We start from the raw sequence: 25,676 nt of genomic DNA, 5'->3' as shown, positions 1-25,676 counted from the left end.
TGTTTTTTGTCCCACCAGGGTCCTTCATGATGGTCAACTCCTCGCAGCATCTGGGGGGCCAGAGAGCGCAGCTCTACCTGCTCCCCTTGAGTGAGAACGACACCCACTGCATACAGTTCAGCTACTTCCTGTACAGCCGCGACGGCCACAGCCCTGGAGCCCTGCAGGTCTACATCCGGGTCAACGGCGGTCCCAAGGGCAGTGCCGTGTGGAATATCTCTGGCTCCCAGGGACGCCAGTGGCACCAGGTGGAGCTGGCTGTAAGCACATTCTGGCCCAGTGATTACCAGGTCAGTCAAAAGAATGGAAAACAAGGCACAAACCAGGACTGGGTTGTGTTTTTTTTTTTTTTTTTTGATAATCAACCCTAAACCGATGCCTTAATGTCCATAAACTGAGTCAGTATCTTCTTTTATTTTAAATTGTGCACAGCTAGTGTTAAAAGGTTACTAGACATAGAGGTAATCTATTTTCTAAATTATCTCACCAAGAAATACTCAATGCTGGAGTTTTATTTATGGTCGTGATGATGCCCAATTGAGCAGGATATTCAGATGCAGCAGTAGTAATCGCTTTCCATCGGCTCCATTTGGCCCAGCTCTACTCGGCTCACTGCTAAAAGGGAACTAAAAGTAAGTAACAGTTTCTTAAAATTAGTGTATTTAGCCTGGATTTGAACAGATAAATAAGATGGCCAATGGAATGAGTATTATGACACCTAAAATAAGATAATTAGATATATTGCACTTAAAATAAGATGATGGAGATGAGTTGTTCCTATTTTAAGTGGGTTTAAATATTATTCCATTGCAGGTCATTTAAATTTGCCTACTCAAATATAGGACAATTTTAAGAAAATAGCATTTACTTTTAGTTCCGTTTTTACAGTGCTCTGCCTGCATTTTGAATACAGTCCTTTCAGCCCTAGGCTGGGGTTTTCCAGTTCTGCTCAAGAATAGGGCTGATCAGAGCAGATCAGGCCGAGATGTGACTGCCGTCCACTGATTGGCCGAGGGGCGAGGAGAAACGAGAACGTTTGCTCCAAACAAAGTTCAGGGAAAAGATAAATTGAAGAGCGACAAGGTTAATATTAAGGACTACCATGAACAAAGTGGGTCAAACTAAAATATAATTTCACTATTTACAAAACATGAACCATGCCTGAAGGAAACAAAAGAAAAGAAAAAGAAAACTCCAGCTTCCTATACGCAGATGGACACGCTGAATTTAACAACCTGAATCAGATCTGCGGATTCAGCAAAGCTGTCTCTAATTTAACACACACTGAAAGCTGTTAAGTTCAAACATCGGTGGTTTGCGCTTTGAAGTCCTTCTTGTCGCTGGCGTCGTTTCGCGCCATGGCTGAGGTAAAAACCTCCTCATAAAGCCCAAAACTTTAACTCTGTAAGGCAAACTTTGGAGCAGATCAGATAGTCTCGTCTCTCCTCTCCACTTTAGTCATACGGCCAACGGGCGTGGCAAGGAGTGCATTAAGCAGAGAAGCAGCCCAGTGTTTGTTTGGAGCAGTGGCAAAGATCCAAAACCTTAGGTGAAGAATTTCTGGGATAAATTCCTGCATACCGTGGGTTTTCCATTTCAGAAAGCTCAGCAGCTTTACCCTGAGTCAAATTATGACAAGAGATTACTCTGTGAAACAACCTTGCTACCAAGCAGAGTTGTTTGGGCTAACCTTGAGTTTGTTACTTCTGTTTAGCTGAGATCTGCACAAGGAAGTGTCAGAAAAAGGCGTGTCCTTTTCTGGAGGAGCCTGTATGCTGGAGAACAAATACGCCACAGAAATCTGTCTGGGGAGGCTGATCAGGCCATGATTAAATGTTATGGCTTTTCAATATTTTATATTAATATTTACAAGCGTTACAGTTTTTCGCAGCTGTCAATGATTTATCTCAATATTCTCAGCCCGCTCATCGCTTTTCTAACATAACGAGGGGACACTTTCAGTTCTGAACAATTTCTTTATGCTGCACTTCATTTTCATGCCAACGGCAGCTTTTCATAGCGTAGGTGATGCAGAAAATGTTTCAGAGGCGGCTGTATGGCTCGCTGTCAGGAATGTTACTGTCACACTCAGCTGTAGACGAGTTTAATGGCGTTCCATAGTCAGAGACCCACAAGACTAATAAAAGAACTACACAGAAAGAAAGCAATAATTTTGTTCTAATATCAAATTTTGAAACTGCCAGCTCCAATTTTCCATTCATATAGTTTAGGTTTAATTTGATGTACGGCACTCACATTCTTCATGTTTTGATGGCTGTCATAGAGCCAAATGCTGGAAAAAAAGATGAATGAACATATCAGTTATTTCAATAACTCACACCATCCCATCTTTAATTGATGATTATAGCCAATTAATGCTTTAGCCGGTCAAGGTTAAACATTAGAATAACTTATAACTGGTAGAACTGTTGGTCGTGGTTTGGACCTATCCTGTGCTGTGGAGGAGCCAAACCACACAGTGAATGATGTGCACAAAACAGACTCTCTCTTTGGAGGTTTGCCAAGTATGTCCCACTTAGTAAAAAAAACAATAGCAGACCCAGAACTGTCTAAATGGACTATATACCTGCAAGAAAAACCTTCAGGAACCCAAGAAGGAGTTATAGAATATTGCTTAAGATGCCATGTCTGGGTATCACCTGTCAGGCCTGTGTCCAGACTTTGGAAAAATGAAAAAAAAAAAAAAAAAATCAAATGATGAGACAGACAGATGGGACACCAGCTCTGCTCAATCACTTTCTTAGTCCAACCACTTCTAAACCCTAAACAAACATCTACCTTCACATTTCAGTAAAAGCCACCTGTCAGAGCTGGCATATTTCAGTCCTTCCCAACCCGTATGTTGGGTTTCAATGCAAATCCTCAAATTGTGTTTTCACATAATGAGATTTTTTTTTTTTCCCAGGCACTGGTACTGACGCCATCATACCATTTCCTTTGCACAACACCCAGTATTTGCCTCCCTCCTGCCAGTGCTTTTATGTAGCTCTGCCAGCAAAACCTGCTGGTAATTATAGATGTTTTTTTATTTTTCTGAATCCAACCAAACCGTGCTGTTCCCAGCAGATATGGACCATATTTTGTCCACAGATAAAAACTGCTGCATTGTGGGGCTAAAAAAAAAGGGAGGAAAAAGTCTCTAATTATAACATTACATCTTCAAGGATTTGCCTCTCTTTACACATGTAAATATTTGAGATCATGAAGCAAATTTTTATATCCAACAAAGATAATCTGAGTAAATGCAGTTTTCAAATAATGATTTCATTTAGTGAGGGGAAGAGTATATGCAAATCAACCTAGTCCTGTATGAAAATATACCAAATGACCTGGTTGTTGCCACCCTTGGTAGAGACAACTGCCATCAAGCAGTATTTTATTTAGCTATAGACAACATTTGCCGTCTCCTCTTGACAAAATCAATCTTATTTCAGCAAACCTGCAGGATTTTCAACCATGCACACTATTTTTCACGAAACATCACGGCACAATCAGAATAATTTAAGTCCAGATTAGTCACCACAGAAACCTCCATTTAGTTTATATGTAGTTGATTTTTTTTTTTTTACTTCTTTTTGAGCCATTCACAGGTTGCTTTGCAGCGTTTTATCCCGCTCCATCACAAATTCATGGGCAGAGATTCTCCTTCAGGATTTTCCATAATTGGTTATAATAGCTTCCACTTCTGTCTCAGCAGTCCACTAAAAACCCTCTCAACCTTTTAGAACTTTTATCTACTTAGTCTGTTTCTGAGTGTTTACGTTTGCTGTTCTGAAATTCAGGCTATGTAGATCATTACCCTTGGCTGATCTTGGAGCATGGAGTTCTACCCTCTGTTATAGCAGGTGATTAAAAAAAAAGCATTTATATTAGATTTATTTATAGCAGTCATGGTTTAAATCTCACAGAGTGTCACGCGAAACTGTGGAAATGTCTAGGTACAATGGATCTTAGAGAAATGCTGCAGACCCTGCCTGCTTTTGTTCAATCTGGCCTTTGTTCCTGCAGAGGAGACACAAGTGGGAGTAAAACTACCTCAGATTGCTACCCTGGTGCCTGAAAAGCTTCATGGAGAGGAAAGGCCCGTTTGGTAATGCTTTCCAGGCTGGTAGCTGTCAGTGTCTTTGCTCCTGGATTGCCTTCTAGTGATTTTGCAAAGGATATTAACATATTGTCACTTTGTAAATGCTTTCTGCTCTTTAATAGAAAGAACCCTGGACCTTAAAAAAAAGGTTGCCTCGCTACTGATCAAGTAACAAGTATCAGTTTTTTTGTTAGAAATGGAATTGAGTTCCGACTTTTTGTATCATGACAACCCTAAAAGACACTGAGGTTTTGGAGAAACTCATTTCTTGGTCAATGGTTGCAGCAGCATGCTCATAATCCATAACTATTGACCTCTTCCAAAAATAAACCAAATGAAATGTTCTGCCTTTTTGGGTAAAATTAGGAACAAATGTCTTAGTCAGGATTAGAGGAGTTTAGGACAGTTCGATTATATAAAGACATAATTAACACAGTTTGGAAGCACATTGTATTTATTGCACTTTAACGCATGGTTCCTATGCAGTGTGGACAATTACAGGAACGCTTTGAACTTGAGGTACTTTTCATGTACAGATACTTGTAAAACAGTAAGAAAAGAGCATAGAAAATGATTTGTTATTCTAAACATTCCCAGCATATTGTCTGCAAATTAAATGCCAGAATTTCTAGAAAACAAACTTCAACAGTCAGTGGTATTTTTATGCTAGTTTTATGCAAAACCTGCAGATAGTTATCATTATATAAGCAGTTTCTCTCCATTCCAAATCTGAATGCAATCTGTCCAGATACTGCGTGGATAGCTTTATATTGTTTTTAGATGATATTCTTCAAGCTGTTTATTTATTTTTTTTATCATGTTTTCTTTCAATGATTACGTCACAGTATGGACTTTCCAGCTTAGCAGTTTCTGATCTGCCATTTTTATTTCCTGGAGCAATTTGGTAGTCCAAGCTGAAGGATGCTGAAGGTACAAGGGGATCAGTCATTGGTTGTTCATTACACCGTCCCTGAGCGTACTACAAAAATGGCCGAACAGGGTGGAGTGGAACGCTCTGCGACCTGGAGACAGGCGGGGGATAAATTAACAAGGAATTCAGACCAAATCTTCTCAGTTCCACTTCCAGTTCCACTCAGACTCAACCTTATTTATCCCTTGGGATTGCTCCGTCAGGGAAATGCTGGTTCCAGTAGCTTATACAGAGTACAGTGTGTAAAGGAAGAACCAAAAATTATGCTATGCCCCCTCTAAAATGTAATATTTATAGATAAAACATTTTCACATTACAATTGCATTGTATTTTCAGAAATTCCAAATGTTTTTACAGAATTCAGTCCAGCCATGATAGTGTTGTCTATTAAGAGTTAAATAACATTTTTAGAATAAAGTCCACATTCAGTCATTGCAAAACAAATAAAAAAAAAACATTACAAAAAAGCATTCCACATGTTCCAAGCTCTCAACACTTGCATTACAAAAAAAAAGACAGTTAACCCTATATATCGCTAAATCTCTTTCTCACCATTTTAATTTGAGAACTTAAGTTGTGGCATAAACTCCTTTAAATATTTCAAATCACATCTCTTTCAATGTGAAGTGTGGCAGACAGCAGCGTAGTCTGTCCTTCTTCTGTCCCAAATCTCCACCAGCTGGAACGTTTGTTTACTCCTTTAGCTGTCACCCTCAGGAGAGTTTCCACAAGGGTTGGATGCCTGCAGTTGGCTTTAGGTGTTTTGACAAATCTTGTAGTCAGGGATTCCTCAGCAGACCCGGTTAAGAGTTTGATCCTCTATATTTCAGCTGTGAAACAGAAATCTGCTCAGAGCGATCTGTGAGTGTGAACTGCGTGTCTTTTCAGAATCCGTGAAGCTGCGTACGTTGTGTCGCGTGTGCCCAGCTTTACTCAGAGGATACGACAGCTGATAGGAAGGATGAAGCCTGCTTTTTCACAATAGCACCACACTTTTCTGTTGACTCTTTCCATCCACCCGTACTTCCACCCACAGATCAGCGTGTTTATCCTCACGTTCATCCACCCTTATGTCCATTTGCCCTTATATTTGTCCATCTGTCCAGGAGTTCATCCATCTGTCTATCCATCTGCCCATCCTCTCATCTTTTCAGCAGGGCTGCCAGATCCTGCTAGAGAAACAAGCCACCAGCTCCATGAAAGCAAGGCCAAAAAAGCTTGTTTTTGAACAAGCCCAAATAAGCTTGTTGAAAAGCCAGCCCAAAACTCTGCAACCCGTGACTCCCGTAGTTTGTTAGCCAATATATGAAAAAACAAGCCAAAAGTCGCTTATAATAAGAGGACTTGCTTTCCAGTCAACAGGCAAAAGCCACAAATCCATTGCTGGTCCACATGTGTATCTAAGTAGAGACCCTTTCCAAAAAAAAAAAAAAAAAATAGAATATCATGAAAAAGTTATGTAATTTCCATAATTCCATTCAAAAAGTCAAACTTTCGTAGATTATAGATCCAGGGCCCAGAAATGAAACGATTCCAAGTTTTCACATGTTTATTTTTTACATGATTTTTGGCTTCCAGCTCATAAAACCCACGAAACCAGGAAAATTAGAATACTTTGAAGAAATCAGCACAAATTTTGCACGGCTTGAATGCTTTAAACTGAGTGTCACACATTTAAGCACCAGCACATGTTTCCCCAGGTGTCATTATTGCTTAAGTTTGGTTCAATTGTATTCAAACTTTTGTTGAAATCAGACCATTTCTTCTGCGTGAGTAACTTGGGTGCTTACTGTTTACTTTTCATACTACCAATTACTCAAAAAAAAACATGCAGAGAAACTGCTAATGCGTCGTACTGTGCGCTGTTCCAGTAGCTGTATCATTTCTGGGTAGTGTGCTGGGCTTGTGCCGTCATTTATTGGTAATTTACCTGTGTGCTGCGCTGTAATCAATTGCTCAGTTTGATGCCTCTATCCCTGACCATGCAGTATCGGTGCTATTGTGGAGCCGGTAGGATTCTCATGACTGCACCCAGCTTTTCCTCACCTCATTAGAGCTGATAATGTATCTCTTAATGTGGTCCATCTTCTCAGTCAACCTGCTCCCCTCACCCCGCCTCCAAAAACTGCTGGTAATGAGGAGGCAGTGGCGGATGGAGGGGGACCGTAAGAGCGTGGGTTCGGCCAAAAGTCAATTGACCTCAATTCCACCTGACCCAAAGTGCTCATGGTGGGGGAATGACTGCTGGTGGATGTTTGCTTCCATAACCTTGGTGCAGTCCAAGGCCCACCTCAATAAATCACGAGCTAGTTAATGGATTAGAGGGCTGAAGAGATCAATGAGCTCAGCCTGCGCCTCACACTCCTCGCCTCTCCTGTCTTCACTCTCACCAACAGCCAAGCCGATTTTTAGGTAATAATTTACCTTCCGTTTTATGTGGATGTTGGGATGCTTGGGGAAGACGGTCTCAGGCCAGTGAGCTGATGTGTATACCGTCAGTTTAGACTGGGAATTTACTCTGTGTTGTAAGTGGTTGCGATGTACACGTTAAGTCATGTTTGTGATATACGCCCGAGCTGTTGGATGTTCCCCCAGCAGGCAAATAGACACCAGACGGACTCCTTTCATTGTCCTGTAAACCTGACCGCTCTGCAGCAGACAGAGACGCTGGTACAGCCACAAATACATGAAGAGGAACAAAGAGTGTGTATCTGCATCATGCTCTGAGGCCAAAACCACATTTCTACTCTTCTTTACTCTTTGATGCACAACATGGGTCAAGTGTTACTTAACTAAGTTTGGATGTTTTGTATCTTAGCAATGAATTATTCTCATTAGTCAGAACTCCAGGCATTCTTTATTAACGGTATTTTTTTTAAAAGTTATGCATCCTTATAAGTTTTTTTCCCCTTTGCTACTCTTAGTATTTCTGCCCTTCCAATGCACATTATGGGTAAAAAATGTCCCCGCTTACATTCAGATGTGTGATGCCTTGGGCAAATTATACAACCGATGGAACTGGCCATACCAGAATACCAAGAAGAGGACGGTCAGAGGAACAACATCCATCAACTGTGCAGCAGAATCAGAGAGGTGTATACTATACAGGCATACATTTTACCACATTGATTTTATGTTTACAGTAAATTAATTCGTTTTAAATTATGGCAAAAATGTTGGCCAAAGATGCATTTTATTTTGTTTTGTCAGATTTGAACTGTAGATACACCACAGACACTCTACAGCTTAATAGCTGTGCTATTTGGTATCAGCGGTACCTGTGTGTTGACAAAATGAGAAACATGCTGAGACGTTTGATGGCTTGGCCCTGCTCACTGCTAAAGTACACATTAGAAAGAATTCATTGTAACAAAGTCAAGTGACTGAATCTGATACATCAATTAATGTAGGCATTTTCTAAATGCTAAAAATTATGTTTGTTTCTTTGCCAAAAGTATAAATTGCAGACCAGGAAAAACACAAAAATTGACACAGTGTCTTGTTTGAGGCAATCTGATGTAGTTCCTTAACAATCACAGAAAAACAACATGAGATGAGGCCTGGTCCTGGGGTATTACTGGTATGCAGACTAAAAAAAACCCACACACAACCATTCAGGAAACTGCGGCACCTTTGTATCTGTTAGCAAGGTCCTGGCATAGTTCTGGCTGGATATGTGACTGCTGTTCATATTGCCAAATGGTAGCATTCATTTCTTAGCACAGCAACTGTTTTTTTAAGAAGAGTTTATGAGTTCCTAATAGGAGTGAGGCTGATACCGACCACATTGTCCAGGATTATCCATTTTACCAAAATCAGTTTTCATGTAGGTTTGCGATCATTGTCCTGTTGGACAATCAACTCTGCCAGAGTTTCAACCCTCTGTTTGTTCAGAACAGGTGGATCCAGTATTTGAGGCAGACAAACAGTTGCTGTTTAACAGTTTATTAAGATCAGCAACGGAGCGGGTTGCGTCAGCGTCTACAGCGGGAGCCTCTGCAGGAGGAGACAACAGGTTAGTGACCTCATTTCTCTGAAAGTGTTTGCACACAAACGTGTCTGTCACTAACCTGGTCTTAATGTCCAGTCTAGTTCAGGTCCGGTAGCAGAGGTAGATCCCAGCTGGCGAGTTGCCAACCCGGTTCGGTAGACGATGAACAGACAGGCTAGACGAGGGCAGGCAGGCTCGGTGGTCGAGGAACAGTTCCGGTCGGTACACAAGCAGGCAGAGGTCAGGCAGGTAATCAGGTCCGGCAGAAGTCAGGAATCAGATCAGGCAAATGGAATCAGACGGGAACAGGCAGGCTCAGAAGTCGAAAGGCAAACGGGTCAGGATCAGGAATCAGAACATGGAACGCTGGTATAAGTCTCACACAAATGGTTCGACATAAACTGGCACTGCTGTCCGGTCTCAAAGCTGGTTATATACTAGTGGGAGCAGGTGGAACAGATCAGTGGTGATGAGGAATGGGCGGAGCTAAACAGGTGTGTGATATGAGAAATTAGACCAGACAACAGTGCTGAGATCATGACAATTTGTTAAGTGTTGAGGTTGAAGACTTTGAAGGTAGTCCCCCAGGGGTCAGTATCGGGACTAAGATGGTTTATTCTCTACATAAATGATATATGTAAGGTTTAAAAAGTATTATAGTTTGTTTTGGTTGTTGTTGATACACATATATTCTGTACAGGTGAATACTTGCAGCAGCTTTTGGATGATATCACCTTAGAGATGAATAAACTAATTTGTTCTCAAATCTGGAGAAACCTAAGTTCATGTTATTAGGTAATTATAAAGGAAATATAGACATGAAAGCCATAATAGATGGGGTAAAGGTGGAAAGAGTACATTAAATTAAATTCTTGGGTGTGATTACAATCTACAAAAGCTGCTGCAAATCTAACCTTAAATAAGTTCAGACTAAACTACCTAGAAGCATTGCTCTTCTAAGTAAAGCAACACATTTTCTGAATCATAAAGCAGTACACGTTCTCTACTGTTCACTGATTTTACCAGAGCTGAGCTATTGTGTAGAAGTCTGGGGTAACACCTACAGGACATCACTCAGACTGCTATGCTCGCTGCAGAAAAGAGCCATTATGATGGTTCTGAAGGCTGGCTGTCACCATCACACTAATCCATCATTCATTCATTATTGCTGGCCAAAATTCTCAGATGTGGTAGAATTTCAAACCTCACAGTTGATGCGTAAAGCCAGAAATGAGCAGCTACCAGACAGCATACAACCACTTTTTGTTCAGCGAGAGGGAGGGTATCATTATGGGGAGAACTCCTATGTCCTCGAACAAACATGAAGAGACTCTGTATTTCAATCAGTGGTGTGAAGGTGTGGGACAGATTCAGCACTGAATTAAAGCGTTGTCCAAGCTTGAGACTGTTCAGAAAAAAGGCTCAGCCTGGATGTCTTAAATTATACACGATGGAAGAACAACAGTGAACAGCAGCAGGTGCTCTTAGCCACTTTTGCAAATGTTGTGGTCGTGTGGGCTACAATAGGTGACATGGCAACCAAAATCATCCATCCATTTTCCAAACCGCTTAATCCCTCATGGGGTCGCGGGGGTTGCTGGTGCCTATCTCCAGCGTTCACTGGGCGAGAGGCAGGGTACACCCTGGACAGGTCGCCAGTCTGTCGCAGGGCAACACAGAGACAAACAGGACAAACAACCATTCACACCTAAGGACAATTTGGAGAAGCCAATTAGCCTAACAGTCATGTTTTTGGACTGTGGGAGGAAGCCGGAGTACCCGGAGAGAACCCACGCATGCACAGGGAGAACATGCAAACTCCATGCAGAAAGACCCAGGGGTGTACTTGAACCCCGGACCTTCTTGCTGCAAGGCAACAGCGCTACCCACTGCGCCACTGTGCAACCAAAATCAGTGACTGTTTAAATGTCACACTGGATGTCAAGAAAAACGATAAAAATATAGAAATATGTACATATATTATAAAATAAATATAATTTATAAAAATAATATATTGATTTGTTGAGAGGCATTAAAACCTGACTGTTTCACAGCAGCAATATAATATATAACATCCCAGAAGAGGCCCAGTGGTTGAAAGGACATTGGAGCACTGAACAACAGTCCTGTTCCTCCTTAGCCCAGGTAGGACGCCTCCGCCGTTGGTTCTGGTTGAGGAGTGGATTAACAGAAGGAATCTGACAGCTGTAGCCATGTTCTTCTGCCGCCTCTGCTTCTCTCCCCAAACTCTTGAAGGGGCTTCGCTTCACAGCCCTCTCAGATCTGCAGCTATCCCTGTCGCTTGTGTACCTTTTTCTCCCTACCGTTTGCTCTCATCCCTCCATGAGTACGCTCGGATGCGGCACTCTGTGACCCCCCTCAGTTTCTTTAGCGCGGACCTTTAGTGGCTTGTTCCCCATGTGCCCGTCAAAGCTCGCTCACATAAAATGACGCCCATGACACCAACACCTTCCCCCTCTCGGTGTTTATTATGCGGGTGCGACTTCCTTTCTCCTCTCTTATCCCCACCGCCACTGAGCTCAGAGCTCAGCGAACGCCCCGCAGGGCCGGCTCCACTCATCTATCCGTGCTGCGCAGCCGATAAAGATCTGTGCCAGGTGCTGCCAGCCAGCACACATCGGCCCAAGAGCTGCAGCTCCTCCCAGGGTAAGGACAATCACTTCAAAGGGGTTGGAGGAGATAGTGTGTGTGAATCCGCTGGTGCTAAAAGTGGATGAGATAAAAAAAAAAAAAAAAACCTCACCCAGTAATCATTGAGCGCCTCAGGAGGGGCACACTGCTGCGGAGATATGATGGACCGTGATCAGAGGTGCTCTTGGCCCTGTAGCGTTTAGGCTCTCGCTGCTGTGGTTTTAAATATTCCAGCCAATAGTTCTGACATCCACATGTCTGTTTTTTGAAAACATAGCTGCCTTTTGGGCTATGAGTTAGACTATTTCCAAGTTGAGCCAATCGTTTAAGCATAGTGGGGATGAAAGACCCCCTACATATATCGATCCATTGAGAGGCATTAAGACCTGACTGTTCCACTGCAGCAATCAGGGTAGGAGGCATAGCCAAGCAAATGTCCCCATCAGTCATTTAAGTGGCACTCCAGTGACTTCCGAGATTGGGTGTTGCACTCACTTAATGTCCAATAAACTTGAAAAAGAGAGCATTAAAATAACGACTAAATGATACAAAACGTTGACTTATCTATATCCAGATGAATCTGTTTGAAGTTTTGTTTCCGTTTAGTGGCAGCTTCTATTTTCAATCACAGCCTTTATTTCTAACGCTACGCCCTTTCAGTCCTGTGTTCTTTTGTCACGGGTACATCCTGCCTGCACTCTCCTCTTTAACTGTCCCTGGGCTCGGCTGGTTGAGCCCAGGGGGGCTTAAACCTGTTCACCTTCAACAGCTGCAATCCTTGACCAGATTAAATACAGATGTTAGTAGACTGGGTAAATGAACAACTTGATAGCGTGCACCTCACAGTTTCCATTTATGGGAGATTTGTCTTTTTAAACTATCAATGTTAGAGTCCAGTTACATATTAACTATTGTATTTAGCTATGGACTTTTACTGGGCCACTGGAACACATATGTTTTGTGCTGAACCCCTCTTTTGCAGCCCCGGCTGTGTGTTTATGGGCCTTGGACCTTTTGCACAGTGAACCTCTGCCTCCTCCTGTCCTCCTGTATCCTCACACAGATTTTTTTCCAGGGATGCCTCCATCCATCCATACAGTTGCTCGGGGTGATAAGCAGTGTCCGTTTTCCACCACAGTTAGGTTTTTCCATGTAGGTGAGAGAGTTCCATTTTGGTCTTCGTTGGCAAGAGCTTCCTCTTCTTCGTGGTTTCTGCATCCCCTGCAAGGCCTTTGGCAAAGTTTAAATATTTTGTTATGACTTCCTATGGACAATGGCTTTCTGATTGTCACTCTTCCATAAAGGCTGGATGTGAAGTCCAAGACTGATGGTTTTCCTGGCATCAGGTGTCATGATATTCTCCATTTGAGCTGTGGATCTCTGCAGCTCCCACTGAGAAAAGCCTCTTGGCTACATATCTGCTTAATGGTCTATCAGGTTAGGTAGACAATCCTGTCTTGGTACTGTGTGATATTCATACCATTTTATGAGATTGAACAAAGCTTTAAACTTCTCCACAACTTTCCTCCTAACCTTGCTGGTGTGATTCTTAGTAGGGCTGGACAATTAATTGCATTTGGAATATAATCGCAATCAAAAAACACAATTTCCAAATGGAATTGGTATGCCATTTTTGACAAATGCTTTTTGTCATAGCATGTTTAAAGTGGGTTTGCCTCCACATGGAAGGGGAGAGAGTTGCAGCAGTGAGATAATGCAATTTAATTACTTGTTTTAGAGTTTATATAATCAATACTTTTTTACCAGAAACTTTCAGGAACTTTATGTTCAAAATAGATTGATGCAAAACTTAGCATCAATCTGGTTCATAAAAACAGTTCAATTTCTTGTCAGACCCATTCATTCAGATCTAGGATGTGTTATTTTAGTGTTTCGTTTTTTGAGCAGTTTATATATATATATATATATATATATATATATATATATATATATATATATATATATATATATTATTTTTTTTTTTTTTTTTTTTTTTTTTTTTTTTTTTTTTAAAGCCATAGATACTGTATTTTTGTTCCACTTCATTTTATGCACTATGCTGTCGGTCTGTCTTAAAATCCCTGGAAAGCACATTCAAGTCTGTGACTATAATGTGATCAAATGTAAATAAGTTTTGGGGGGTGAATACTTTTGCCACTATATTTGTTCACTTCCCTCCCTCTATGAACCTTAGTGTATATCTTAGTCTACCTCAGAGCTTATATCAACCCATTTCTCTCACTGCTGAATTCATCATTCTCCTCAAGAAGAGTGATGGTGTGGACTTAAAGGTGCCTTGTAACAAAAAGCAAAAATTTAAAAAATTGTGCAAATCTCGTTTTTTTTTACTGCAACCCTGCCTCCAACCCCTGCTGCCGTTATGTATTAACCCACGAGGCCGTAGGGAATGCCGTATGTGTTCTCTTTGTCCACACATCAATCCTCCAGCACTGCGTTCTCACGAGCCAAACACGAGGCAGCGGGAGGTTTAGATTAGAATCCGTGCATGTTTTCTTTTCCTCCCTTTCATGTCTCCATCCATCCAGCCTAACCGTCTCCGCTAAGAGCGGAGCCGCTTCTCTGATGCCCATTTGTTTCTCGTGTCATTTCCTTTGGTTACCTCCGATGACACAGAGCCCCTTCTCACGAGCAGGCACCCTGCTGCTCCCCTTGAATGAAACCGCGCCTCACCCCTCACAGATTGTTCCTTTGCTGTTTCACGGGGGGGCTTTTTTTTTTTCTCTTTCTGTTGCCCGTTTTTGTTAACAACAAAAGCCGGAGAGAGGCTGAGAGAGACGACTATGGAATGAAATTACCTTGAGCGGAATATTTTCGTTTGGACAAATCCATCTTTTATAGAGTTTGCAGGAATAGGTTTTTCTCAGTATACTTTTGTGTGGTGGCAGGTAAAGGTTGAAACTTTGCCATTAAATATTAAAGATACTATCATACCATGTGGTGGCAAATAACAGAACTCCCCCCACCCCCCCCCCCCAATTTCTCTTTCCCATCTCTTTTCCCTTTATGTGACACCCCCCTTTTATTAAACACATACAACTTTTTTTTTTACATTCATAGTTGCCTATGATTGTTAAACGTCCATCATATCCATCGATGAACAACACATACACCCCCTAACTGACAGCATGGGTGACCCAGAACAGGCATCAAGTCCCGGCTCACCTAGCCGAACCCAGAAGCAAACAGCTGTTGCAGATCTTAGTCAGGATGTGCAGTCCATACAAAAAAGCACAACTAAATTTGCAAAAATTACCTGCAAACAGAAGGCCTGAAACCGGCAAAAGACGGCGCTAAAAACAAAACTTGCATTCCCATAAGGATCCTGAATACAAATCCAGCCACTATCACTGTCACTTACCATTCTGGCAACTATTTACTTCTCTAAAATAAAGCTCACCACTCATAAACATGCTTTTCTGTAATTTATTTAACTAGAATGGCTATATATTTAAAATAATGGTTCCTATTATTACACACATAAAGATGAGCAGCCATGATAATTCTGTCTCTAAACTCAGATAAAAACACAGGTTCCTCTCTATGGTGACCAAATAGTGTTTTTAACTAGGTAGTCACTATTACGATAAAAAAATTGTGGTCTGTATAGAAAAGGTTATTTTTGTACCAAATTGCAGCCCTAATTTCTACTAAGAATATATAATCTAGTTGATTATTTGGCTGCACTGATAATTGTTAGATAAAACGTTACTCTGGCAGGGCTCTAGAGACTGATTTTTTTTTTTTAGTCCTTGCACCATTTAATATTCCTAGACTTTTTTTTTTGTTCCAAATTATGCCGTCTTTCTTTGTAGTACTACATTTTACTTGTGTTTTCATTCGCCGGAGCTTTTTCTGTGTTCTTTTGGTCTAATTTGCAGTTGTGCATGCCGTGCAGGGATTCTACTGAGGCAATTTGCATAATAGCTTGATGTTTGCATATGCACAATTATTGGACTCTATTGCTTGTTGATGGTTGCAAGTCTCTCTCTCTCTCTCTCTCTCTCTCTCTCTCTCTCTCTCTCTCTCTCTCTCTCTCTCTCTCTCTCTCTCTTTCCTACACACACACACACACACACACGCACTTCTGAGCGAGGGCAGATGCGGAGGTGCTTAGTGTCTCAGCGTAGAGCTGAGCAAATCGATGCTGGTGGGTGCGTTGATGCGTGATGAATTGAGGAGTTAATCGGTCAGACGTCCCTAATGGCCCGACATAAGAATGAAAAATAAAAATAAATTAGTGGAAAGAAAAGCTTAGGCTCTATCCATCTACCCAGGCCTCTTGTGTTATTGATTGGCCCCGAGCACTCACAGCCTGAAACCTGGCCAGAACCGCAATCTCTCGGCCGTCTGAGGGCACGGTCGTGGCCCCTGAGCTTCAGCGTAGATAACTGGCAGAGGTGAGGTGCACACCTCATGTCAGATGTCTATACAGTTTTTAGACCACTACCTGGTCGCTCCCAGTTGTTCTGTGAAAACGGAACGCTTTTGCAGGGGATGATTTGTGATTAATCCTGGGGATCGCAGAGTGCCTGTTGCATCCTGGGATGTCTCCTTTTTCATTTTGAGTCTCTGTGGGCTCCCTATTTAGGCAGTGTTTAAGGATTCCTGGTGTTTTCTGATAGGTCCCATAAAAGTATCAGTGGGGGGAAACAATGACAGCTGCAGTATTGTCCACATCTAGCATTTATCTCTAAAACTCGAGATAATTTTTAACCTTTGCTAAGGTGGTTTATTTACAGTATGTAATACAACCCATTGAATCCTGACGCATATGCCGAGGCAATTCTCTGGACCCTGCATAAGGCGAATCCCTACATCAGAATTATAGCTAAAGTGGTGTTTTGCTTGATTGATGGATTTTTGACAAATCCTCGTGAATTCTGCTCTCTGAGCAGCAGCCATTAGTCGTCCTGGAAAACGAGTGACCATGACCGCATCTCTGTAGAATGGTCATTTCCTGACCCGTCCAGGAAATACCTACCTTAACAGCGCTGCCTCTATCCGGTAAACATCACGCCCAGCGAGCGGTGATGTGAGGCAGAGCGTTATAATTTCTACTCAGAGTTGAGACCAAGTGGTTCTTCTATTACCCGATCTGCACAGTGAAAGCAACAGATCTTTTTTTTTATCTATTGCTGCAGCGGCTCTAGGGCCTCACATGGGGAGAGGCGGGGTTTTTCATTTGGGTGGGAAAGATAGTACCAGAAAACAACCAATATTTCATATCAAATGATTACTCCGAAGTGCCAAAGACAATATTTCATCATATATATGCCTATAGTTGACTTTGCAAGGCTTAAAAATGAATGATATCAATCCTTTAAGCTGCCTTACTACCAAAATTAATTAACTAATGTTCAAATGAAAATATTATTAAATATTACATTTGCAAACCCCAGTATGTGCTTTAATAAAAGGGAAATTATTTTATTGGTAAATATAGAAAAGCCTCCAAACGGTCTAACGTGAATGTACTTATATCTAAGACACTTGTCTTATGTTTAATGCAAAAGCTCTAAAACAATTTAAAGTTCTACTAATATCACTGGCTCCCCAGAAACTAGGCAAACAGGTTGACAGGTGAACATGTTCTTTCAAGTTAGGAGGTTATTAAGATCAATCCAGCTATGATCAATGGAATCTGGAAACAGTTAAAAAAACCTTTTATCCCCTCTCGACAGGATTATTGTAATTCTGGTATGTTTGAAACAAGTCAAGCTTGTCTTAATCACCCACAACTGGTTGGGAACGCTGTGGCTTGTTCACTTCCCTGCTTAGCCAGCACAAAGAAGTGAGAGCACATCACCTCAGTCATTGTAAGTCCTAATCTTTGGATTGTTTGGCAATGTTTTAAATAAAAAAAACTTTAAGCCTTAGTTGTGCTCCTTGAGTTCAACTGTTGTTTTATGCATTCTTATGTGGTTTATGTCCTTTTAATTCTCCAATTTTCCTAAGGTTTATTCTGGTTCTGTGCAGCAATATGATCAACTTTGGTTGACTCTTAAAGTCGAAACGTTTTCAGAAAGAACTGAGCGAAACTCCAGTTTGCCTCCGATTTAAGCCTGTTTGCTGTTTTAACTGAAGCATTATCTTATGGCAAGTCTTACCTTTCTGTGGTGACTAGTCGTGCTGCAGTGCTGTTGCTAGCTTGTACATCAACAGGAAACTGACAGTATGGTCTGAGCTTCTTTGCGTTTGTAATGGCAGTGCTGTGGCTAGTGTTTTTTAGCATCTCTACAAATGCAAAAGTAAACTATGATTATGTGATACACAGTTTTCTTTAATCTGTCTGTGGTGACAGCTGAAAGAGAGCCGATGTAAGGACAGAAATAATATGAATATCATGAGGATAATCTGAAAATACATGGTGAGCAAACTGGCCCCCCTTGAACTAAACACCCCCCTTGTGTAACTGGCTGGCCTCACAGGGTTGGCAAAAACACCTCTAGCATTATCTCCCTCAGCACCGGCTGACCCAGGACTGTGTATTGAGCCCACTGCTCTTCACCCGGAGGACCCAGCACTGCCAGGTTCAGTACATCATTCAGTATGTGGACGATACAGCAGTGGTCGACACAACAAAAAACTGTCCCACAGAGAGGAAGTGAAATCCCCGGTAGACTGGTGTGACAAACCAATCTGATCCTGACTGTCAACAAAGCAAGACGCACAAGTCACACACCTCTCATCATCAAACACACCGGAGGTGAAGAGAGCACAGCAGCGTCTGTACTTTGAGATGCAGATCCATCCTCATCACTTTCTATAGTGGAACCATACAGAGCATACTGACCAGCTGGATCGCTGTCTGGTTTGGGGCCTGCAATGCTTCAGACTGGAAGTGTGTAGAGAGAGAGAGAGAGAGAGGGGGGGGGCGTGAGGACTGTAGTGAGAATCATCAGGACAGCGTTTCCCTCCATCTATGACCCTGCTCGCAGACACTGGCTGACCAGGGCTCAGACAACCATAAAAGAACCCTATCACCTCCATCATGGACTGTTCTCCCTGCTGCCCTCTGGCAAGAGGTTCATCAGCTTCAAATGCAGAAGCACCAGATTCTACACCAGTTTCATTCCACACATCACAAGACAGCTAAACTCACAGTAATCCCCCCTCCATCCATACAAAACTAGTCACTTTGCATGATCCCTGGGAACTCTATTGCATTGAGTAACTGTACTAACTGCACTAACATATACTCCATTGTTGCAATACACTCTGCTGCTACATATAAAATATCATTTAGGTTTGCTGCTACATTCCTGACAAATGTCAAAATATTTTTTTTAATTTTCAGTTTCTTTTATGTACTATCTACACCAACATATAGTGTTCCTTGTTGCAATATACCCTGCTGCTACAAATACCTGCACTACTCATATGGTCTGACATAACTTTTCTGTACATATAAAATATCTTTATTTGGTTTGCCGCTACAGTCATGACAAACGACAAATACTTATATTTCTAATGTTTCTCTTCTGTCTTCTGTTTGTACTTGGAGTTTTGCAATGGAATTTCGCGTCAGTGTATTTTATGAATGCGCTGTTGAATGACAATATAGTCTGTCTAAGTCTAAAGTGTGAGTCTAATAATTCAGGTAACTTGTTTGTCTTGCGGTTTATCACTGATTATACTCACACCTGCCTTGTATCTCACTGACAAATGCTTGCTTGTGCAGTAATTTAACATTTTTTTTGCGTCTTAGCATTGTGTCTCTATGTATATACATTCACATTTTCTTACTAAGACTCTGGAGAGCTCATTTCACAAATCTGATGAGCTTATTCTAAATCCTTATTCCAAACATGTTCTTATGTCAGTGGCTTTTTTGACAAAGGGGCTGAACGGTGGTGCAGTATTTAGCACTGTTGCCTTGAAGAAAAACATCTCTGGGTTTAAATCAAGGCCTGGGCTATTTCTGCATGGAGTTGGCATGTTTTCCTTGTTTATTCAGTCCTCATTCAGGTTAATTTGTCTCTCTAAATCGCCCTGAAGTATGATTACGTGCATGCGTAGTGGGTTTTTTCGTCTGTTTCTTTTTGTCGCCCTGTGAAGGCAACCTGTTAGTGTGTGCTGTGTCTCTCACAGGCGATGGATGGATTGTTTGAGAAATGCCACGCAGCAGATGTGACATAATCCCAATGGGATTTAGTGCAAGAATAGAATTTTACGAGCAAGTTTGTTTTTGTTCTTCACAGGACGTTGGACCCCTCCTCCCCTAATTTCCTCGCCCACAATCTACTTTGCTTGTCAAGACGCAAAGCTCTATGGTCATTTAATTCACCCATTGTCTCCACAGGTCATCTTTGAAGCGACTGTTTCCGATGAGCGACAGGGCTACATTGCCTTGGACGACACCGTGCTGCTCAATTATCCATGTTGTAAGTACCCAATTCTACTCTGTTCATAGCCTACCTGCCGACCCCTGCTGACCCTGCTGAAAGCGTCCAGCGAAACTCAACAGCTTCCCAGAAGTCACTAAAGAGCACAACACATTTTTGCCTTTGGGAAGAGTGCATAAGCACATCTACCTGGTAGCTGTCAGCGTGTTGGAGGTGCAGTTTCACAGCGGGGGGGCGTCTCTTTTGTCCTGGCTGAATGCCTGACCTTTTCATCCAGTCTTCAAGCTCCCAGCTGGGTGCTTTTACACTAATGTGATGCTACAGATGATGAAGGACAGCTAGTTGCTGCTCTCTGAGGGATTTCTATATCCCTTTGGCATCATTTTAACATTAGTGACTTCGCATTTTGTTGAACATTTTGTTCTGCTCTGTCAAAATCACCATTATGCCTCCCATAGTCAGTCTTTTGCTACATTGGCTTTATTATTATGATGTTGCACAAATGATCTGCTATTTTGGATCAGAAGTCAGTGTAACCTGACTGACCAGAGTCAATTTCTTTAAGTATAAAATAGGTAGATAATCACTTTGATTTCACTTATTATCACCAGTTGAATTTTTGTCATTGTCGATCCTGAAGCCAGGTTCACAGCGCAGGATAATAAGCCCAATTTTTGCACCGATCTCCCCCTCCTGACCTGCGCTGATTATCGGGATGGCTCTTAAGATAATTGTAAGCAATTTTCCTGCCGTATGTGGTGTGTGAAAAGGGATCCGGTCGGGACTGCTCTGACCTTAAATCAGGGATATTCAATGTATTGGATTGTCTTGGCCCGATCTTACCGTGTGTGGCGCTCTCCAAGGACAAACGAGCACGCCGCCTGTTGAATGTAACGTGTAGCCAATCAGAAAGCGAGATGAAGGAAAGACAAAAATAATACTCACCTCTGTATCATAGTGTGGCAAACATAGAGTCCCTGTTTGCACTGTCTTCACTCCTTTAACCAATAATTTTCTTTTTGTAATGTGTTTTCTCTTTTAAAAGCTGTCCACAAACAATCGGCATAGTTTTCCTCGTAGTCCATGTTTATTTACTGTGAACTGACGTTTGATCACAAGAGGTTTTGCTAGACTTCTGAATGATCCAGAGTGAAATCTGTGCATGTATTTTGGTAGCAGGATGCAACACACTGCACAAGCAAACCCATTATAGGTGTGATTTCTTATCGCCACGTGTGGTGTCTTTCAGGTTTTGAAAATTGGCTGACAGTCTTAAAATCTTGTGAATCAGGAGGTTAGACGACGTGGCACAGAGGTTAGGGAGTTTGTCTTGCAATTGGCGCGTTGCTGGTTTGATCCCCCTCTCTGACTGTCTCTGTCGTTGTGTCCTTGGACCTGTCCTGGTGGTGGTCAGGGGGCCCGGTGGTGCCGGTGCATGGCAGCCTCTGTCAGTCTGCCCCCGGGCAGCTGTAGCTACTAACATAGCTCACCACCGTCAGGGTGTGAACGTGTGTGTGTCAATGACTGAATTGTAGTGTGAAGCGCTTTGGAGGTCGTTAAAGCTCTGTACAAGCCATCTTACCATTTTAGACTGTAAAGTGTTAAAACACTATACTTATGGACCCATTTAATTACTGGTTGTAAATAAAGATGGCTGCATGTGCATCGGGACAATGGCAGCTAGCCCAGTGTTCTCAACGTATATATGAGTACATTATTCGTAAAAAATCGGAAAAGCTTACTTAAAAAAATAAAATAAAATAACTTTATCAAATGGAACCCGGCTACCAGATCTGTGTACAGTTGCTGAATATAAATATGACATGGGCAAGTGCCCCAATATTCAGTGGCTGGATATTTATACATATTAGCTTTTACTTCTGCTCCTCTCCCCCCTTCCCACAGAGCCTGGGGCTCTTATCAGTGTCCAGCCTTCAAAACGTGAACCACTACATTTAATGTCCTTCCACCCATAGCAAAAAGTCTCAATCAAAGAGTTGGTAGTTAGTCAAGAGTTAGTAGTTGTCTTTCATGCTTTTTTGTTTTTGGTGCTGCGGTGGGTTGCTCATGTATTCAGGTGCGCACAACTACATTACATGTAATTTAGGTGCACACTTTTAAGGGGCATTTTAAGGGACTTGTAACACCAGGGGCTTCAGCTCAGACCCATCATCCCTCCTCTTCCCTCTAAAGGAGCCCTTTACAGTATTTATTAATGCATTTCTTTCCACTGTTTATCCCTCACGCACAGCGCACCAATGGGGGAAAAATCCGCCCACCTCACCACCTCAAACTGGTATCATTAAGTATAAATTATGATGGTACCAGACGTTACAACGGAACAACTTCAAACTCAGCCTTCGGCTTACGCAATTACTCACTAGAGGACCCTGCGTACTAGGGTGTAATTGCGTAATGTCTGGGCAGAGACTGAGATGAGAAACCTGTCGCTGTTAAAGGTGATGACAAAAGTTATAAACTGTAACAGAATAGAAGTGCATTGAGCTAATAAGAGGGAAACATCAGCAGCTGGATCATGCGTAAAGATGCATCCTGACCCCCTGTGTGCTTCAAGTGTTGCAGCTGAGGGGAAAATGTCGGACCATATAGGCTTGATGAAACTCAGCCTCATTCACCAATGAGGTTATAGACCTACAATGATGAAACCTATAGATTAATGATAATATGTAATGTTTTCTTTGTCTGGATGTGCATCTGATAATTTAGAGTGTGCTTTTTATAATCAACTACAATATGTTCTTATTAAAGTCAGAAAAAAAGATTGTGTTATGTTGTTGAGCTGTTTTTGAAGAACTTCTGCATGCAAAATTACCATTTCCCCCCTTTTTAAAAACTGAAAATATTCTCAACTCAACATTATTTATACAATCTAAAAACTAGTAATTCCAAACGGAATAAAAAGTTAAAGCCAACAAAATGTACAATAAAATGCAGATCCACAAAAACAAACAATAAAAACTTAAAATTCTAACATCTCAAACTGGGAAAAAAAGATCTGTTTTAAGAGAACATTAAACACAGAAAGTGAAATGGCCTGCCTGATATGTAAAGCTACTTGAATCCAGAGTTTTGTGCAACAACAGTGAAAGTGCTGTTACCTCTTTGCACTCTTTGTTTTTCGGATGACTAATAAAAACTTTTCTGCAGACCTGAGCAAACAAGAGGGAGCGTGCATGTGAAGCAGGTCAGACACATACTAGAAAGCAAGGCCATGAAGATATTTAAAAACAAATAAAAGATTTTCAAATCCAAATGTGAACAAGTAGCCAATGAATTGCTGTTAAAACTGGATAAATATGCTCTAATCCTCTGGTACAAGTTAAAAGAAGAGCAGCAGCAATTTGGAACAGCTGCGGTCAAGCCATTGAAGCTTTATTAAGCTCAGCGTGAAGTGCAGTGCAGTAACCTGAGCTAGCTGTAATTAAAGTATAGATTAAAATCTTTAGTCAGCTGTCTCAGTTTGAAAAAGCTGGACTGGACCACAGATTTGAACTGAGCATCAAAGTTAAGATTACCAAATTCTTTATTCCGACACTCAGGTCTGTTGCAGTCAGTGTCAGATACTGACTTTAAAGGTCATAGGTCAACAGTGATGTTAGAGACATCAATGCGTCCACACAACATAAACTTTGTTGACATCTATGATTTCTGCAATGTCTTTGAGAAGTTTCTTTTTAGAGCAACTATTTTCCTTGTTAGTGTTATAAAGGTCTGACTGTCTTCTGCCTAAAAAAAGGAAGGCTAAACACTGGTTACTTATGACTGACTCCAAAGGGACGGAGTAAAGAGAGAAGAGGAAGAGGCCAAGAATGGAGCCTTGAGACACTCTGCATGAGTGGTTCTCTTTAATAAAATAAAATAAAAAAGCAGTTCTTAAAGAAAGGAGTGTAATAATACCGGCAAGAACTTAAAACCACTTTCTTACTTTATTCAGTGATTATTTGTAGATTTGGGGTCTGTTTCATTTGATGCGTTCATGTGGGTCTATCTAAAAACAAAACATATTTTACAAAAATAAAGCAGACAGCTGGAATGGACTTATGAAGGTGGCAGCAGACCGAATTTCTGGAAATGAGGGACAAATTATATTTATGTCAGAAATCTGGAAATGACCACAGAGCTGTTTAAGCCGGGCATACACTGTACGAGTTTTTGCCCTTTTCGGGCCGATGGATTCAGTTGTGCAAGAATCTTTTGGATCGGGCCGAGTTTCAGCTTGATCGTGCGTCCTGCGTTGTGTAGTATACAGGGGGTAACGAGGGCCGATTGGCCTGTCACGACCACCTCCTGATCAGAAATTGGACGGTCGTTCGAAAATTAAACATGTTTGAAATTTAGTCGGCCCTCATGAGTGATCGTGAGCGCATCCTGCTGTTGAAGCGGAGTTATGGCCGTCTACGAGCCGATTTCCCCCGACCTCGCGCACTGCGCACACACAAACAAGCAGATTCTTCTTCGTCTTCTCAAACGTAAACATAGGAGTGGAGAGAAGCATGACGGCCGTACGTGTGACATGGAGTCAAACTACGGAGGAGCAAATCGTAGAATTGCCAAGGCAGCGCATTTCGTTCTAGTGAGCCTCATACTTAACAACGAGCGTCGACACTTCCGCCTTTTTCTTCTTCTACTGTTGACATTTAGCTTCCGGGTAGACGGGTCCGAGAAGCGCCATTTCTCTACGGGGCTGAGTCCGACGTGTGGTTTTTGAACGCACAGTGTGAGCAGTCAGGTCGCATCAGAGCGTGGGGCCACACAGTGTAAGAACACATATCGTGAGCAGTGAACTTTCAAACCCTGAGGTTACGTCGTACAGTTTGAGATGTATTTGAGTACCACGATTGAAAACATTGTGCGGTGTATGCTCGGCATTACGTCTTTAGAAGGTGCAATATTGAGCATAAATGTTGTGAATGGAGATTAAACAGACGTGATACTCCTCATAGTAGGCAGTCTCGGTATGTTTAAACAAGAACGCAAGAAAAAAATGTTTCTGTTTAAACCTACTAACTGAACAATAAAGTGTTGACACTCCTCTTTCACTTTTTAACAAAAGTGAAACATCTCTACTTCTATGTCTAGTCGATTAATGAGACGGAGTAGACTTGATCCAGCATCCAGTTGCAGTGACAGCAAAACCGAGCTACTAACAACACACACCCACGCACTCTGAAAATGAGCATAATCTCACTCTCCACTTTACATAAAAGTTGAGAGGTCTGCTAATAATCCTGACCTTTCCATCTTTGCCTCATATCTCTAGCTAGGCTCAGTGAACACCAACACAGAAGCCATGAAATCAGGACGTTGCCAGTCCAGTACAGCAGACACACAGAAATTTGTTCATTAGCCACAAGCTAATGCTATGATCCAGATTTAACTGCATGAAACTGCGTGTTTATGTATTACAATCAATTGTTTATGAAAACTGGGTTTTTAGTGAACTCAAAGAGTAGACAGATAACCTTACCTTATATAAAATGAGTACTGCAGACACGTGCATTTCTGATAATTTCCTCAGTCCAATCCATCCGCTTGCTAGCCTGAAGCCAAAGCAGCCTTCAGTAGCTCTGAAAGGGTCAATTACCCCTATGTATGTGGTAGAACTGAAGT

The 25,676-nt window shown here is 41.7% G+C and overlaps 1 protein-coding gene across 7 annotated transcripts in view; it reads left to right on the top strand.

Moving 5' to 3' along the window:
* Positions 1 to 25,676, top strand: part of ptprua (protein tyrosine phosphatase receptor type Ua) — a 328,377-nt gene that overhangs the window by 135,202 nt on the left and 167,499 nt on the right. For all 7 annotated transcript variants that reach the window (XM_012853466.3, XM_021311111.2, XM_036145582.1 and 4 more), the window contains exons 3-4: positions 19 to 290; positions 20,003 to 20,084. In XM_012853466.3, coding sequence (XP_012708920.2) covers positions 19 to 290; positions 20,003 to 20,084 — 354 coding nt within the window. The remainder of the gene's footprint in view (positions 1 to 18; positions 291 to 20,002; positions 20,085 to 25,676) is intronic.

This window comes from Fundulus heteroclitus, chromosome 13, assembly GCF_011125445.2.
Source record: "Fundulus heteroclitus isolate FHET01 chromosome 13, MU-UCD_Fhet_4.1, whole genome shotgun sequence".
Classification (NCBI taxonomy): Eukaryota; Metazoa; Chordata; class Actinopteri; order Cyprinodontiformes; family Fundulidae; genus Fundulus; species Fundulus heteroclitus.
Note: the sequence above shows the minus strand (reverse complement) of the source record. Positions and strands in the feature narration are given on the sequence as shown.